Here is an 18,481-nt window from a genome sequence, read left to right on the forward strand (position 1 = left end):
GTTTCTAACTTCCCTGAAAGTTGCATATCGCGGGGGCAGTTCGATGCTAATGCAGAACGCCACAGGATATTTTTGTGTTGGTTAAGGGCAGTCAGGTCTGGGGAGAACCAAGGGCTATATCTGTTCCTGGTTCTAAATTTCTTGAAAGGGGCATGCTTATTTAAGATGGTGAGGAAGGCATTTAAAAAAAATAACCAGGCATCCTCTACTGACGGGATGAGGTCAATATCCTTCCAGGATACCAGGGCGATTAGAAAGGCTTGCTCGTTGAAATGTTTCAGGGAGCGTTTGACAGTGATGAGTGGAGGTGGTTTGACCGCTGACCCATTACGGGTGCAGGCAATGAGGCAGTGATCGCTGAGATCTTGGTTGAAAACAGCAGAGGTGTATTTAGAGGGCACGTTGGTTAGGATGATATCTATGAGGGTGCCAGTGTTTGCGGTTTTGGGGTTGTACCTGGTGGGTTCATTAATAATTTGTGTGAGATTGAGGGCATCAAGCTTGGATTGTAGGATGGCTGGGGTGTTAAGCATGTCCCAGTTTATGAGTCAAACATTTAGATAATCTAAGCAGTCTAACTGGGCAATGTCAATGTAGCTAGGTAGTTTTAGTTTGCTCATCACTGTGACGAATAGCTAACAAGCTACCTTGTCATTTTAATTGTAGTAGCTAGCTTAGCAAGCTAGTTGCTTGATGACTGGTTAACTGTACACACCTTTGTCCAACTCCATGTAAACTGAATTTGTATCAAATTCTTGTTCCCCATAACCAGCCTCTGACAAGAATTTGGTGCCGTTAAAAGCGACATTGCTTATATTTTAGACTTCACGTGAAATAACTTTATATTCTCTTCAACAGTGTCAATTTAGCCACTGAATTTAGCATGTTTCATTCCGCACAAAGGGAGAAAGTGACGTAATACAGGAAGTATCAGATTTCCAACCAATCAGCGAGTGTTATGTAGGTTTAGCGGGGGATTCGTGTTATATATATTAAAAGTAAAAAAAATAAAAACATTTTATATATATATATATATATGTTACTTCAGTTCACGCGAAAGGGGAGCCACGAACTGATGACCACCGTACAGAAATTCATCTGAAAATATTAGAAGAATCGTCTAGCTTCGGCTTAGTAACAGAAATGCTTTTTCGCTCCATTGTTGACAGAGGAGTCTGTAAACGAAGGTGTAATGGTAAGAATGTCAATTTATAAGGATCCAGACAGTATTCCGTCTGGTTTGACTCGTATTAACGTTAGTTAGCCTAAGTAAGCTAGCTGGCTCAGCTGTGTCCACTTCAGCGTTATTGGCTGCTAGGCTGGCCATTGTGTGTCGACTATAGCTAGATCTATCTACTCAGTCTTCTCAGTCTCAAATTTCGTTATTTATTTATTTTTTACTGCTTATTTTCCTGTCGACTCGTTCATAAAAAAATAATAATATCCTGATCATGTTACTATCTTATACTCGATGGCATATTTTCATTGAATATATGTGTTTTGTTAATTGTTGCAACCTTACGGAAGTACTGGTAGCTAGCTCTATAATTGTTGCAACCTTACGGAAGTACTGGTAGCTAGCTCTATAACTAATGGCTAGCGTGCATAAGCCAAGGACCTACCCAGACCGGACGGGGTTTAGGGTGGCTCTCCATACAGTATTGCACTGCATGTTCCTGAGTGGCTATTTGTTTATTTCACAACAGACCTCAGCCCAAAATACAATTTGTCCTCTCTGCTGGACGGCTACCAGTGTGCCCGTCATGATGAACACATCACATACGGGAATGTGGGGGTCGCCTTCTCTACAGGTAATACAATAAATATTGTACTCTGTCTTTGAGGGCGACAACCATTAATCACTGTCCTGATTTCGTTATTTATTTAATTTTTACTGCTTATTTTCCTGTCGATTTCAGCCCCGGGACTGCAGGGCGTCCTTGCTGTGGCCAGTGAGACGGGAGTCCTGAGGCTGTACAACACAGAGAACCGACAGAGTCCACTTCTGAAAGGTATGTTATACCTGAGTGACAGAATCACACCACCAACAGAGTACCTTGTTTATTCGGCTCAGACAACAGATGGTATGATCATGATGCGCCCATATGATGCAGACCTCCTAGGAAGGTTGTGAGGCACACCACTAGTTGTGTGACTAGCCAATTGTCACCGCAGCTGTCTGAATCACCAGTCTATTTTGTCTTGTTGTTGGACCATGAAATATCATCAGAGGCCAATTGAGGTACAAACTTAATGTATTCTATTCCATAGAATGGTTGGCACATGGTAATGCTATCTGTGACCTTGCTTGGGTGCCAGGGGAGGCTAGCTTGGTGAGTAGAAGTTTTTCCTGGTTGTTTCACACACAGTGATCAGACTAGTATTTTTTTTAATAGACATTTTATAGGACACATGATCAAATTATGTTTGTATTTTCACCATCAGGTGACCGCGTCAGGTGATCAGATGGCCAAGCTGTGGGATGTGACATCAGGGGAGCTCCTTGGTAGCTTCAAGGGGCACCAGTGCAGCCTCAAGTCTGTTGCATTCACACGGCAGGAGAAAGGTACATTTCTAATCAATTCAATATAACTTTATTGTCCCAGAGGGGCAGCGCCCGATACATTGTAGACATTCTTCCTGAATACAGAGACACTGCTTGCTCCATCGAGTGTATGGTCTTTCAGACTGTACATGTGTATAGCCATGCCACAAATATTTGTTATTTGATTAGTTGTAGGCATCATCACTGACCAGCTTCACAGCTCAGCTACTGAAAACAAAGCTCTTCTTAAACGACTGCTGCACAGTTTCTGTTTTACCCCAGGAGACCCCGTGCTTTTTAGGCCAAATACACACTTAGTTGTTTGTGTCCGGACACTTCTTCATGAGTAGCCATGGTAACCCTCCACTCTGGCTTCTCTCTTCTCCCACAGCTGTGTTCTGTACTGGGGGCCGAGATGGGAATATTATGGTCTGGGACACAAGGTACAGCAAAAAAGGTAAGGCCAGATATAAAAGTGATTACGCTTTTTTTTAGTGTAAATGATGTTTGACTTTTTCAGTGAGTAATCTTTAAACCCGGAACTAAAATCTTGGGTTATTGCATCAGATGCTCGATTAAGTTCTGCTGGGACACGTGTTATACTATAATATACTATAACGTGGAGCGATAGCAGGCCGGTAGGTTCACTCCCCTCTCTTTGCAAGTTGGCCAAATGTCCCCTTTCTGAAATTTGAAAAGAGGCGTACACCTGTCCAAATGATCAGTTACAAAAAAATCTGTGCACCGGTACAGTCATCGCATCCCACAGTTTGTTGGCAGATGCTACTATACCAGTTATGTTATGTAGTCTGTCCACAAGAGATTATTCAGTGAGTAATGGAGTTTGTTTTTCCCTCAGATGGCTTCTATAGGCAGGTAAAGCAGATCAGTGGAGCTCACAATAAAATGGACAGAAACACACCCTCTAAGACGAAGAAGAAACGCCCCGGCATGGACCCCTCTGTGGTGAGTGGTAATACCCTAATACCCTTAACAACTGACTCGGTGTCAGCGTTGTTTTTAATGTTGAATAGGGGACTGGGATAACTGATTTGTCTCCATCTCTCTTGTAGGACTCCCAGCAGAGTGTCACAGTGGTTCTGTTCCAGGATGAACACACACTCATCTCCTCAGGTGCCGTTGATGGGTAAGAATAATCTAATAACAGAGGACCATATTCATTGAGACACACCGTAACATAATGTTTTACAACGGGAAACTAAAGCAAGCATTTCTTATTAGACAAATTCAGATGGTACCACCCTGTTTCCTTGCGTTTTGTGCATACTGAACATGACCAGATTACTTTCGTAAGGATGTATGTGACGCCTGCATCACGCAGAATGATTCTGACTTGAATTGTGATGTATTTATCCTCCTAAACAGGATAATCAAGATGTGGGACCTCCGGAAAAACTACACAGTGTACCACCATGACCCCACCCCCCTCCAGGCGTACCCATACCCAGGGACTAGCACACAGAAGCTAGGTGGGTTTTCTCAAACATGGCGATGGCCCAATTTGAGTTCTTCAAAATTGCATCTTCCCTACGTCAGACCTCACTGGATTGGTGAAAGCTATTTGGTGTCTGGAACCCCTACCTTCACCTAGCCAACAGTATCAGATTGGTGATTACTTCAAGGAATGAAGGAAATGTTTTACAAGTATTCAAATAGGGCCTAGTGTATAACCTGGCCTGTGTTGTCTGTGTGACAGGTTACTCAGGGCTGGTGTTGGACTCCACTGGCTCCAACCTGTTCTCCAACTGCACTGACAACAACATCTACATGTTCAATGTCGGCGGGCTGAAAACCACTCCAGGTAAACAAATGCTCCATACAAAGCTCATTCTGTGTCATCCTGTTTCTATGGCTACATCCATCAGAAGCATGTCTGCATTCAGCCCATCACTTTGTTTTAAAGCAAGTTAGTTACCACCCATTCACATTCAGCTCCAGCACGCCACTACATTTCAATCTGCCAGTACCACTGTTTACCACCAGATGGGGCTGCACACTACTTCTGTTCAGTTGAGGCGATTTGATGTATGGGAAGCTGTCTGTCAGTTTGGCAAAAATGCCATACTTTGGGAAGATTAATTTGCTTAAATAGCTAGTTGTACAGCATGGGGTTGCCAACCTTTTCAAAATGTTGTGTGTAATTCCCCTTTTATTCCGGATGTGGCTGTTTTAATTGCACATTTAGCAAGTGAGGAATGTGCTGTCTGTGCCGGTCTAGAGATGGTTCTGTCTGCTCATTTCATGGCAAAGTTAGAAAATAATAGATAATGATATACTTACTTATTCATGATATACTTCTGCCAGATAAGCCTACTTTTCAGTTAACATTTTAATTGAGAAGATTTTGGGGATAGTATTTCTGTCAACCCACAAGATGGTTGTCACATCCACTGGCTGGCTACGCATGGAGTGCAAGACAAATGCGCGCACCACGCAGACAGACAGGGACAATACTACTGGAAATTAATTATTGTGTTAAGTTTGGCTTTTTAAACAAATATTGACTAACTAGGTGTGAAATAATGTCAATGTTGCGTTGATTAGATATTAGCTGGGAGCTAATGGTGTCTGATACTTGTGAGATTTATTTATGACAGTTTGCGGTGGAACACCTGAAAATTGCATGTACTTTCAGAATTGTTTGGTGAGCTGCTCATAGGTGGGCTGTGAGCAACTGGTAGCTCACCATCGACCTGTTGGAGACCCCTGTTGTACAGCATGACCCCTGTTGTACAGCCACATCATGAATTTGGCTTCTGTCATTCACGTGCCTGACACGTATCATAATAAATCGTCTTTACAATAGCCCAGAGGTTGTTGAATGGCTGAGTGGGTACTAGAGGTCGACCGATTAATCGGAATGGCCGATTTAATTAGGGCTGATTTCAAGTTTTCATAACACTCGGAAATCGGTATTTTTGGCCGCCGATTTGGCCTATTTAAAAAAAAAAAAAAAATATTATTATGATTTTTTTTTTACACATTTATTTAACTAGGCAAGTCAGTTAACACATTCTTATTTTCAATGATGGCCTAGGAACGTTGGGTTAACTGCCTTGTTCAGGGGCAGAATGACAGATTTTTACCTTGTCAGCTCAGGGATTCAATTTTGCAACCTTACGGTTAACTAGTCCAACGCTCTAACCACCTGCTTTACATTGCACTCCACGAGGTTACGCGAATGCAGTAAGAAGCTAAGGTAAGTTGCTAGCTAGCATTAAACTTATCTTATAAAAAACAATCAATCAATCATAATCACTAGTTAACTACACATGGTTGATGATATTACTAGTTTATCTAGCCTGTCCTGTGTTGCATATAATCACTTAGGTACACGTTGCTCCAACCATAAACATCAATGCCTTTCTTAAAATCAATACACAAGTATATATTTTTAAACCTGCATATTTAGTTAATATTGCCTGCTAACATTAATTTCTTTTAACTAGGGAAAATGTGTCACTTCTCTTGCAAACAGAGTCAGGGTAGTCAGGGTATATGCAGCAGTTTGGGCCGCCTGGCTCGTTGCGAACTGTGAAGACTATTTCACAAAAGCGCATTTGTGAAAAAAGTACAATCGTTGCACGACTGTACCTAACCATAAGCATCAATGCCTTTCTTAAAATCAATACACAGAAGTATATATTTTTAAACCTGCATATTTAGCTAAAAGAAATCCAGGTTAGCAGGCAATATTAACCAGGTGAAATTGTGTCACTTCTCTTCTGTTCATTGCATGCAGAGTCAGGGTATATGCAACAGTTTGGGCCGCCTGGCTCATTGGGAACTAATTTGCCAGAATTTTACGTAATTATGACATAACATTGAGGGTTGTGCAATGTAACAGGAATAACGTTTTGTTTTCGAGATGATAGTTTCCGGATTCGACCATATTAATGACCTAAGGCTCGTGTTTCTGTGTGTTATTATGTTATAATTAAGTCTATGATTTGATAGAGCAGTCTGACTGAGCAGTGGTAGGCAGCAGCAGGCTCGTAAGCATTCATTCAAAATAGCACTTTCGTGCGTTTTGCCAGCAGCCCTTCGCAATGCATTGCGCTGTTTATGACTTCAAGCCTGTCAACTCCCAAGACGAGGCTTGTGTAACCCATGTGAAATGGCTAGCTAGTTAGCTGGGTGCGCGCTAATAGCGTTTCAAACGTCACTCGCTCTGAGACTTGGAGTAGTTGTTTCCCTTGCTCTGCATGGGTAACGCTGCTTCGAGGGTGGCTGTTGTCGATGTGTTCCTGGTTTGAGCCCAGGTAGGAGCGAGGAGAGGGACGGAAGCTATACTGTTACACTGGCAATACTAAAGTGCCTATAAGAACATCCAATAGTCAAAGGTATATGAAATACAAATGGTATAGAGAGAAATAGTCCTATAATAACTACAACCTAAAACTTCTTACCTGGGAATATTGAAGACTCATGTTAAAAGGAACCACCAGCTTTCATATGTTCTGAGCAAGGAACTTAAACGTTAGCTTTCTTACATGGCACATAATGCGCTTTTACTTTCTTCTCCAACACTTTGTTTTTGCATTATTTAAACCAAATTGAACATGTTTCATTATTTATTTGAGGCTAAATTGATTTTATTGATGTATTATATTAAGTTAAAAAAAAGTGTTCATTCAGTATTGTTGTAATTGTCATTATTACAAATAAATAAATAAAAAGTAAAACAATCGTCCGATTAATCAGTATCGGCCTTTTTGGGGCCTCCAATAATCGGTATCGGCGGTGAAAAAAAATATCATAATCGGTTGACCTCTAGTGGGTACCTCCGTGTACAAGAGACTGTCTGACAGAAAGATGAGAAATACCTCAGTGTTTGTGTTCTTAATGAGTCATCAAAGTCTGGGTTGTGTTCATTGGGACATGCAACAGAAAACAATTCAGGTTGCAATGGAAAGAGAAAATTAGCAGTTCGTATTGGACAAGTCCAGGTAGTCCCTCCCTGTTTCACTCAATTCCCCTTTGGTGCTTAATGAACTGATCGTTTGTGTGTATGTATTGATATGTAGTTCTGTCCTTGAGCTGTTCTTGTCTATTAATGTTCTGTATTATGTCATGTTTTGTGTGGACCCCAGGAAGAGTAGCTGCTGCTTTTGCAACAGCTAATAGGAATCCTAATAAATACCAAATGCGGCCCTGGTATTGTTTGCAACCACTATTCCTCAGGAATTAGCCAAGAATGTAGCCCAGGGGGCTTTGACCTACCATGTGACCAGTATCTTGAACCAATCAAGAAGTAATATATGGAGAGCCTCTTCAGGATCCCATTTGTTGACCACTTTGTGTACTCGCACTGTATACTCTGAACAACTGAAATGTTGTTCTGGTGGTTTCAATGTCTAGTGCTGTGCATGTTATTCCTGATGTTCATACATGTCTTTCTGTTGCAGTGGCAGTCTTCGGTGGTCACCTCAACTCCTCGTTTGACGTGAAGTCCACTGTTAGCCCCGACAACCAGTTCCTGGCTAGTGGCTCAAGTGACCATCATGCGTACATTTGGAAGGTGAGCTGCCATTTTTATTTGACCAATCCAGTGAAAACCTTTGAAAAGCAGACTGATAGACGATGGCTGACAAATCAACATGCTTTGACTATTCTATCCATGCATTTATTAGTGTCTTACCAACTTATATTCCGATTTCAGATCGCCGACCCAAAACAGCCTCCCATGATGCTTCAGGGCCACCGCCAGCAAGTGACCTCCATAGCATGGTGCCCCACAGATTTCACAAAGGTGAGATCTCAGGTTTGGTCTGTGTTCACATAGCCAGTGTGATTTCAGATGAGTTTGAGAACACTCATCCTGCAGCGGCCAGGAAAGATACCCTTTAAGCTGCCTTTATATCCGTTCTGTCCCTGGAGAAAATGTTTTCAGTTTGATCTGCTCATTCTAAATATTATTATTTTGCCATAAAACAGAATTGTGGTAGTTGAAGTGGTCTGGAGGTGGAGGTGCAGCTTGGTAGCCTGGGTAGACCAGACTAAAAGCTGTGTTCACCATTGAAACAATGATGAGTGCATCATTCATTCTGGTTTAACCAGGCCAGGAGAAGTGCAGGTTGGGGCCCTGTGTAATCTCATGTTCTGTCTTGGCAGATCGCTTCCTGCTCTGATGACGACACCGTACGGATCTGGCGTCTGGACCGGGGTACGGATAGAGCAAAGTCTTCTGTCGGAAAGGACAATCTGGTGGGCTGGGCATGTCCTAAACCTGCCACCACCATGCCCAGTCCAAGTGAGTACCACTACTGCTGCTATCTATCAGTAGAGAGGGGGTCCATTAAATGTTTTACATTCCAGTCAATTAAAGAATTGGATAGTACATGGTTCTTCTTTACTAAAATGGCCTGATGAGGATTGGCAGTATCTAAAATTCCATATCCATTACGGTGGTTACCATCCTCAAATGCGTTTACTAGTCTGTATAGCCTGTATATTGCCAACCATAACAAAGATGACTATCTCCAATGATTCTTGAACAAGCTGAACTCTTGATTGAAACTAAAACTCTGTTTCTCTCTCAGTGCCTTTGAACCAGGCGGAGTGCACCCCAGCCAAGAGTCCCCGGCCAAGGCGTCTGGGGGCCCTGGCCTCCCCCCAGCCTGCTGCCTGCGCCCCCAGAGGAGCAGACCTGCCTCTCGCCTCCAACACCACCGCCGCCTCCCCCCTTCAGGCCCATGGCGCCAGGGCCACCCTCATATGTCAGAAAATGCCCTCCATCAGGAACTGGTTTGCCCGGCCTCCCGGAGAACAGATCACCCCTCCTCTCCGCAAGGTGCGTAGCCCCTGTCCCCTCCTTACCCTTTCCTCGGAGAGGACGGCCGAGCGCCGGCTGGAGAATGGTGACAGTGGGGCGGCGGGGGACTGTGACTGCATCACAGGGCTCTACCCCGCAGCCAAGAGGAGCCGGGGACCAGCAGCAGTGTGCTGCCCTAACCAGGAGCCACCTCATGCGGGCACAGAGAGGAGCGAGGCCTGGGGAAAAGCAGACCTCCAGGTGGAGGACCAGAGGCCTGTCCCAGCCACACAGGCAGACAAGGAGAACAGCTCTCCAGAAGGGGCAGACTGGTTGTCAGCAATGAGCCAGAAGCTGAGGAAAGGTGTGGGAAAACCCAGCAGCACTCCCAGAAGCACCAGTGCCCCCAAGAGGCAAGATGGCAGGATACCGACCTCACCGGTATACACAAGATCCTAAGTTACAAGTTGACCAGAAATGTATGAAGTCTACTGATGTTCTTAACAGGATTTGCGCTATCTCTTGGACGTGTTTTTCATATGATAACACATGGTGTTCCCAATGTAGAAAAAACATTGATGTCTCTTACTGTATAACCAGGAAACCGTTATCATTTACCTTTCTCCTGTTCCTTCCTTCTCCCAGGCAATGTCCTCTCCCTCCTGGGCAATGCGCTCACCGAAATCCATTAAGAAAATATCTTCCTAGTTCCAGCGAAGGACTCGGGAGTGATCAGCTTGGAATGAAATGGTTCTCAGTGCTGATTCAGAGAGACATTATTTATATTTGTAACAAAAAATATATATATTTCCTATATATGTATTTTAATTTGGATCACTGTTCAACATAGAGAAATCTTTTTAAATATATGAGGGTTGATTCTTAACCTTAATATACCCAATATTGCACCCATTTTTGAGGATCCTTACAATGAGTTGTCCACTCAACATAGAAGACAAACTTACAAGAGATTCCTGTTCTCACGTCTTTATTTTGTACGTAAACTTTGTCTACAATGATCCGCTTCCCCTCCACCAATCCTAACCTTAACCATTAAATGCATCTAGGGGCAACTTCACCCTACACCATTTATGTCTGCACAAGTTTGAATTCCAGTCTTGGTTCCCCATTCTGAATAATTAGCTGTGTCACTACCATATCACACTTTAAGTCATGAGTATTCACAAAGGGCATGAGACTAAAATTACCATTAGTAAAGTCTAATGTCAGATTTCCCTACAAAATATTTAGATGATAATGCAGAAAGCAAGTCCCTAGACATGACAATACTTAGAAAAGTACATTAAAACCAAACTTTGGGTGAGTTAGTGTTGTTAGTACTACATTTTAACAGTTCACAGCCCATGCAATGCTGTTCAAAGGTTGCTGACACTGGTCTCCAACCTGTTTTTCCAGTATACTTTCCACTTCTGTTGTTGTAACTTGACATGTGTTTGCACTGTGTTAATCCTGTCTTCACATACACAATGAGAATTTTTACTGAAAGGAGACTAAGAATGCATGATAGGTTGTAGTCCTGTCAACCTGCAACATTCTTTTATGTCTGTCTGAAACATGGATGTCTGAGCTAGTGCCTCCATGAGAACATTTTCTTCTGCTCTCTGCATGTGATCACATGTGCAAAGGTTAGCATGCTACTAGTGCTGGGCGCTTACATTCAGAGGATCACATGATTGTGGGGTTAAACAGTCTTTTTAACGTCACACCACACTGTTGGATCTCTGCTGCAAATATAGGTGACATTAATTGGATGTTAGTGTATCCTCCTGATGGATAAATATAGTAACTGATGTAATTGCAACCTGTGCCTGGCTTCAAAAGAATCACTTGCCTGAAATGACAATATTAACAATTTGTGTTTATATGGACACAGTATCCTGCCTATTTATAAAAGTTTCCAGTTGCCAATTTACTGCTATTTGTTTTCTGTGCATATTGTCACATGGTTTAGAGCCCGGTCTTAGTCGAATTCAATTGGTTAAAAAAAAAAAAGGTACGAGCATGCCTGTTTCAACATTTTGGTTGGCCACTGCAGTTGTCTGTCAAAGACGTACGCTTTTGTCACGCAATGCAACCCGACAACGATGTACTCATAAAGCTGTTAATGGTTGCACCGAGTTTGCAGTGTGGCGGCTTTTTACATGGAATTGTGTTATCTAATAAATCGAAAAAGTTATTATTGACGTCCGAGCACCAGTAAAAAGTGATTATCGGTGTGTTCAGCGCAACTCGATATTTCCGACTAAATGGATACGGGAAAGTGCTGAACATGACTCCATTGGCGCCGTGGTTCTTCCGATATACGAACGTTACTGAGTAGTTCGTGGTTGCCAGACTTCATTCGTCCAGACTGTTTTTCATTTTGACAAAGCCAACTGCTGCTAGAAGACACGGAATACAATATTTATTTTTCTTGTGGAAAATAGTATGAATTTCATCATGACAGTTCGCTTTAAATTGTAAACGTTCATATTATCTAGGTAACGGTACGTTTTAACGAAGCAGCTAGCTAGGTAGCTAACGTTAGCCAAGCAGCCAGCTGTCTAGCATTAGCATTTTTTGTCTGTCATTTAAAAAGCTAGCACTGACAGCTAGTTTTATGCTAGTTAGCATAAGTGTTCTCTCTGAAGTAGCTAACGTTAGCTGGTTAGCTATAAAAATGACAATTATAGCAACAGGTTGCTATATTGCAGAAATTACAAGTTAAATATACCCAGCAATTTATTTAGGCAGTGTTTCTGCTGTCAGTCTATTAGCTAACGTTAACCTAGATACGTTTTCTCATAAATCTGTCATGAGTTGGCTGGCTTGTTGATACGCGTAGCGTTAGCTAACGCTAGCTAGTTTTCAAAACAGCTCGCTGGACTCAACAAGCGGGACGAAAATGCGGGCTTTACGTGGAAACTGATTAACTAACAAACTTCAGTGGATCAAACAAGCATAAGGTGTTTTTAAAAGTTTGCTGTTTACGCCATTATTTGAAGTTGCAGAAGATTTTGATGCTCCTGGGCTGGGAGACATAGCCCACTTGTGGAAACCCTAAATCTGTCGTTGGTGCACATGTCAAAAAATATTTTTACGATACAGTTGATGCTTCAAAATGTCGGCTATCTCTGCGTCTGAGAAAGTGGACGGGTTCACGCGAAAATCAATGAGGAAGGCCCAGAAACAGAAGAAATCTCAAGGGTCGTCCCAGTTCCGAACTCAAACTTTTACCGAGCTTTCACCCTTGCCGCAGCTCAAAGGTAAGAAAATAAAAAATGCTGCCTGAAATAGTCTCAAGTGAAAGGGTGAGGGTGTTGACACTTCACGTTTACTCTAGCAAACGTGATCAATACCTGACGTAGTCGGACATTGACTATATTCTACCAATCTGTACAGTCAGACGATCTGTACAGAGATAAAAATGTTGGTCAATGAAACGGGTAGCTAATGACAGTTGCATTTTCAGCCTCTGTTCTTTGGCACCCAGCTGTGATGTATGCTCACAAGGAGGACTGAAGTGCAATCCTGGCAAAGTAGGCTACATCGAGAGAATGAGAATTGATCTAATTGCTGATACTTTTGTGTATATTGTGCACAGCCTACGTTTTAGCTGGTGTGAAATCTCCATCACTGCCTGTCAATTTCTCCACTCAGAAATAGCACCGTTGTTATGCATGGTAATTGCTCTTTTGACAGCTATATATTTTGTACAGTACTACTAGTCACGACGCACCTGGATAGTTGTTGGTTATTTTCCTGTACAAGACATGTGGGCCAAGGCCAGACACATGCATTAATTTATGTATTGAATCCATGAAAACTACAGAGCTCTCTGTAAACATAGGCCTACTACATTAACTTTATATTGTTTGTTTTGGTAAGGAGAAGCCTGCATATCAATGAAATGTTGCGTTCTGAGAATTTCATCCTAGCTGGAGAGTGATGTTTTGTACACCTTGGCAGCCAGGAGAACTGTAATGTAGCCTGTCTGATCTATACTGAACAAAAATATAAACGCAACATGTAAAACCAACATGTAAAGTGTTGGTCCCATGTTTCATGAGCTGAAATAAAATATCCCCGTAATGTTCCATATGTACAAAAAGCGTATTTCTCTCAAATGTTGTGCACAAATTTGTTTACATCACTGTTAGTGAGCCTCTCCTTTGCCAAGATAATCCATCCACCTGACAGGTGTGGCATCTCAAGAAGATGATTAAACGGCATGATCACCTTGTGCTGGGGACAATAAAAGGCCGCTCTATTGTTGTCACAACAATCCACAGATGTCTCAAGTTTTGAGGGAGTGTGCAATTGGCATGCTGACTGCAGGAATGTCCACCAGAGCTGTTGCCAGATAATGTTATGTTCAATTCTTTACCATAAGCCGGGTTCAGCGCTGTTTTAGAGAATTTGGCAGTACATCCAACCAGCCTCACAACCACAAACCAAGTGTAACCAAGCCAGCCCAGGACCTCCACATCTGGCTTCTTCACCTGCGGAATTGTCTGAGACTAGCCACCCGGACAGCTGATGAAACTGTAGGATTGCACAACTGTCAGAAACCGTCTCAGGGAAGCTCATCTGCATGCTCGTCGTCCTCACCAGGGTCTTGACTTAACTGCAGTTCGAATTCGTAACTGATTTCAGTGGGCAAATGCTCACCTTCGATGGCCACTGGCATGCTGGACAAATGTGCTCTTCACGGATTAATCCCAGTTTCAACTGGACTGGGCTGATGGCAGACAACGTGTATGGCGAACGGTTTGCTCATGTCAACTTTGTGAACAGAGTGCCCCATGGTGGGGTTATGGTATGGGTCAGCATAAGCTACGGGCATTTTATCGATGGCAATTTTAATGCACAGATTCCGTGACGAGATCCTGAGGCCCATTGTCAGTCATTCATCTGCCGAAATCACCTAATGTTTCAGCATGATAATGCATGTCCCCATGTCGCAAGGATCTGTACACCACTCCTGGAAGCTGAAAATGGCCCAGTTCTTCCATGGTCTGCATACTCACCAGACATGTCACGCGTTGAGCATGTTTGGGTTGCTCTGGATCGACATGTACAACAGGGTGTTCCAGTTCCCGCAAATATCCAGCAACTTCGCACAGCTATTGAAGCGGACTGAGACAACATTCCACAGGCAACTCTGTGAAGGAGCTGTTAATACTGACCAGTTTTCTGAACCACGCCCCTAGCTTTTTTTAAGGTGTCTGTGACCAACCGATGCATATCTGTATTCCCAGTCCTGTTAAATCCAAGATTAAGGCCTAATGAATTTATTTCAATTGACTGATTTCCTTATATGAACAAAAATCTTGGAAATTGTTTCATGTTGTGTTTATTTATGTTCAGTGTAGCTTCTGTCTTGGGCCTTGAAGGTAGTGGCAGATTGCTAAGTTACAGGTAGCCTTTGTTTTACTCAGAGGTTCTTCAATATGGAGACATGCCATTGAGAAGAATGTTCCTTACCTCATATAGTGCAACATTGCAAGTTAGTTTCACTGGAGGGAATGGGAATTGTATGCTGCCAGTGCATTGTTACTGTTAAATCTGTCTGTTGCTATGCCCTGCCATATTCCCTGCATTTTTGTTTTATAGGACATTTCAAGATGGATACTATAACAGTTGCCTCAAAATGGACATTTCCAAGGTCAAATTCCTCAATCCAAGCTGTTGTCAGACACAATGAAACATATAGCTAGGGATTACATTTCTTCATGCTCAGCAGTATTATTAGGATTGAGAGAGCAGTTCAGAATCCAAAACAGCTCGGCACTTAAGGTCATACCTCCTTTTATTCTTCATTCAGCAATTGTGCCAAATTCAGTCCTGGCCACACATACTGTATCTCAATGACACGTGTGAATTGAGCTTCACTTAGTCAATCCACACTTTGCATGATCAAGAGCTTGGTTATTATATGATGAACTCCTAGTGTGTGTGAGAGAGCGAGACAGTCCGCTATATCTGGGGCCCTGGATGGGGCAGTGAAGATGGGACTGAAAGCCTCACACTGTAGCCTAAATGAGGTGATTGTGGTGTGTTTAAAAAGCAGGGTAGCCACCAAGTATCAGGATCCAGCCTGGGTAGTAATTGTTCATTCAACCATCATGAATAATTCCTGATGGGAGAATTGACTAGATAATCCAAACCAGTTCGTTAAAGGAAGTTGATCCCTCCACTCCCCAAATGTAGCTACAAGGCATCTGTGTTACAATGACAATTTGATCTTTAATGTTTATGCAGAGTCATTTATTGGATCCTAATAGAGAATTCTGTGTCTGAAGCCTGTCTGGGAGAGAAATGTCAATGTATTCAGGAATATGAAAGTCTCCTTTCACCTTTAAAAGTCCATATTGGAAACTCAAGATTCACACTATCCTCATGTCAACTGCATGGTATGAGGGAAGACTGCTGAAACTTAATTTGCTAAAGCAAAACCTCTCACTGACTTCAGCAGTCAAGTTCAGACAAGTTAGCCTGCCAACATGTTGAAATGACGAGGGGAAAAGTGCAGACACTGAACCTTGGGCCTACATGGCATGGACTAGGCTAATGCTTCTTATGGATTGAGGGAATGTTTGACTTGTTTATTTGTGACTTTTCACCTTTTGTTTGGTTAGAAACGTAATGTGCCATTATACACTACTCTGAATAAAGTCATTGATGAATATTACAGAGTAACGTGTCACAAACGGCCCCACACCAGCAGGCCCAGAAGGACCGGTGCCGAGGGAGAGAGCCAAGGGGGCTTCGGGCTTCCCTCAGTGGGGTGGTTTCCCACCTGCTCCCCCCCCCTTCCATCACCTGCAGCAGCAGGCTTCCTCTCCTGATCTTTAAACTCAGAGAAAAAGGGGGTGGGTATGGAGCACGTGATAACAGATTATCTTTCATTGTTTGAATGTAAATTGACCACGAATGCCGATATAGAAATAAATTGATCAGTAAAGTTCTCAATTAGTCTATTTTATTACCGTTTAGTAGCTAGTACTAACATGGTTAACTAGCCTAGTATGTGGTTTCATGGCCCTTTCGATTCTGCGAGATAGTTGTAGTCGACCATAACCTCCTAGGCTACTCTTGTCTGAATGGGTGGCATTTTATTAATGACGTTGCAGACTGGTTCAGCTTTGGGTAATAATGCTGGAGTGACTCGCACCCCTTGAATGGAGGATTGTGTGTGGGGGGGGGGGGGGGTTGGTATGCATGTATGTGGGTGGAGTCTGTTGTCGGGGGCAGTATTCCAGGCCAGTGACGGGTGTTACTGCTTATGTGCATTGAGGACCTTTTGAGACTCAGAAAACTCCCGACATGAACTCTGAGGGAGTACAGGATGAACAAAGTGGGAGATAATCAGATGTGCACCATGTTGCATAAGGACAAAGAACTGGGGTTTGGGCATTGGGGCGGTGCAAGTACAAAGAAATGTGTGACGTGTTTTCAGCATTTCTGACAGAATGACCTGCAGAATGAATGTCTGTGCAAGAATGCATGTCTATTTGAGTGACTTGACAGTAATTAGGCACAGTGGTTGGGGGTGATGAGGGGAGCTAACTGGACTTCTTGGTGAGGTTATGATCGCCATGACAGGGATGCTCGTGTGTCGTCAGACAAGATTCTGATTCACCCCACCAGCTCTCTCGCTCTCCCTCTCTCCTCCCCTATTTCTCTGGAGCAGAGACCTCATCCTACCGCTCTTGTTTTGGCTAACCTAATCTGTCTCTTCCTCTGATCCCAATCTGTATGCCAGTGAGAAAACACTTTAGAGGTAGCCTAATGTTGTCTTGACTGAAATGGGTTGCGCAGTGGATGAGTTGCTCACCTCTTGTGTTGGTTTGGCTCTGATGTGTTGATTTGAGCGCTGGTTGTTATAGCAAATTAATTTGGGACAACTTATTTGTGCTTAGTGCCGTGTGTGGTTTGACTCTGCTCAGGTGTGGGCCCCACACAGAGGTTTACGCCTCGCTCATTTGATTCATGACTGGTTCCGTCAGTGGTTCCCAGGAATGCTTTCTGCCTACTCCCCAGAGGACTCACTCTGGCTCCCCCTGTTGTTCCCAATCAGCTACAGTTCGATTTGCTATGTCACTCACGTTTAAGTATTCCCTGGGTATAAAGATGGATAGGTGAAGGCCTGAACTGTTTTGATTTCTGTTAAATCCATATCCCTGACAGGGAGCGATGTGGTTGAGTACCTCCGGTTTGATATAATTGGCTTAGCTGTGTCTGCACAACACTGATAGGGGAACGACAGATTTGGTTTCATATTTAATGCCTCCATCCTCACATCACCTCTTTGTGTAAAAGTCATTTTACACAAATAATTAACAATTTTATTAAACTTGTGAAAAAGTGTTTTCCTCTGGTAAAGTCCTCAATAAGCCCACACAGCTTGGCATTGCTCATATTTCTTGATGCATTCTAATAGGCTACCTGTCATAACTTAACCTCTTACATCTAGACGTTCCGCTAGCGGAACACCTGCTCCAATATCCAATGATAGGCGTGGCGCGAATTACAAATTCCTCAAAAATACAAAAACTTCAATTTTTCAAACGTATGACTATTTTACAGCATTTTAAAGACAAGACTCTCCTTTATCTAACCACACTGTCTGATTTCAAAAAGGCTTTACAGCGAAAGCAAAACATTAGATTATGTCAGCAGAGTACCCAGCCAGAAATAATCACACACCCATTTTTCAAGCTAGCATATAATGTCACAAAAAACAAAACCACAGCTAAATGCAGCACTAACCTTTGATCTTCATCAGATGACACGCCTAGGACATTATGTTATACAATAATGCATGTTTTGTTCAATCAAGTTCATATTTATATCAAAAAACAGCTTTTTACATTAGCATGTGACGTTCAGAACTAGCATACCCCCCGCAAACCTCCGGTGAATTTACTAAATTACTCACGATAAACGTTCACAAAAAGCATAACAATTATTTTAAGAATTGTAGATACAGAACTCCTTTAATTAATCGAGGTGTCTGATTTTAAAATAGCTTTTCGGCGAAAGCACATTTTGCAATATTCTGAGTAGATAGCCCGGCCATCACAGGCTAGCTATTTTGACACCCACCAAGTTTAGCCCTGACCAAACTCCGATTTACTATTAGAAAAGTTTGATTA

The 18,481-nt window shown here is 42.7% G+C and overlaps 2 protein-coding genes across 3 annotated transcripts in view; both read left to right on the forward strand.

Moving 5' to 3' along the window:
• Positions 1–928: 928 nt before the first annotated feature.
• dtl (denticleless E3 ubiquitin protein ligase adapter) lies at positions 929–11,253 on the forward strand. 2 transcript variants are annotated; one of them, XM_014143985.3, is made up of 15 exons: positions 929–1,195; positions 1,707–1,811; positions 1,920–2,012; positions 2,272–2,333; positions 2,446–2,566; positions 2,937–3,002; positions 3,405–3,511; positions 3,619–3,692; positions 3,932–4,035; positions 4,263–4,367; positions 7,975–8,087; positions 8,229–8,318; positions 8,681–8,819; positions 9,109–9,799; positions 9,966–11,253. In XM_014143985.3, the coding sequence occupies exons 1-14, from the start codon at positions 1,144–1,146 to the stop codon at positions 9,777–9,779; spliced, it is 1,902 nt and encodes a 633-aa protein (XP_013999460.3). In that variant the 5' UTR covers positions 929–1,143; the 3' UTR covers positions 9,780–9,799; positions 9,966–11,253. The 2 variants fall into 2 exon arrangements, with proteins under 2 accessions (XP_013999460.3, XP_013999459.3); XM_014143984.3 differs by having other exon boundaries at positions 9,109–9,761.
• Positions 11,254–11,418: 165 nt separating this feature from the next.
• Positions 11,419–18,481, forward strand: part of LOC106571204 (serine/threonine-protein phosphatase 2A 56 kDa regulatory subunit alpha isoform) — an 86,409-nt gene continuing 79,346 nt past the window's right edge. Inside the window, exon 1 of the mRNA XM_014143986.3 lies at positions 11,419–12,586. Within this exon, the coding sequence (XP_013999461.1) occupies positions 12,442–12,586 (145 nt within the window). The 5' untranslated portion in view covers positions 11,419–12,441. The remainder of the gene's footprint in view (positions 12,587–18,481) is intronic.

Source organism: Salmo salar, chromosome 15 (genome assembly GCF_965601325.2).
Source record: "Salmo salar chromosome 15, fSalSal1, whole genome shotgun sequence".
Lineage (NCBI taxonomy): Eukaryota > Metazoa > Chordata > Actinopteri > Salmoniformes > Salmonidae > Salmo > Salmo salar.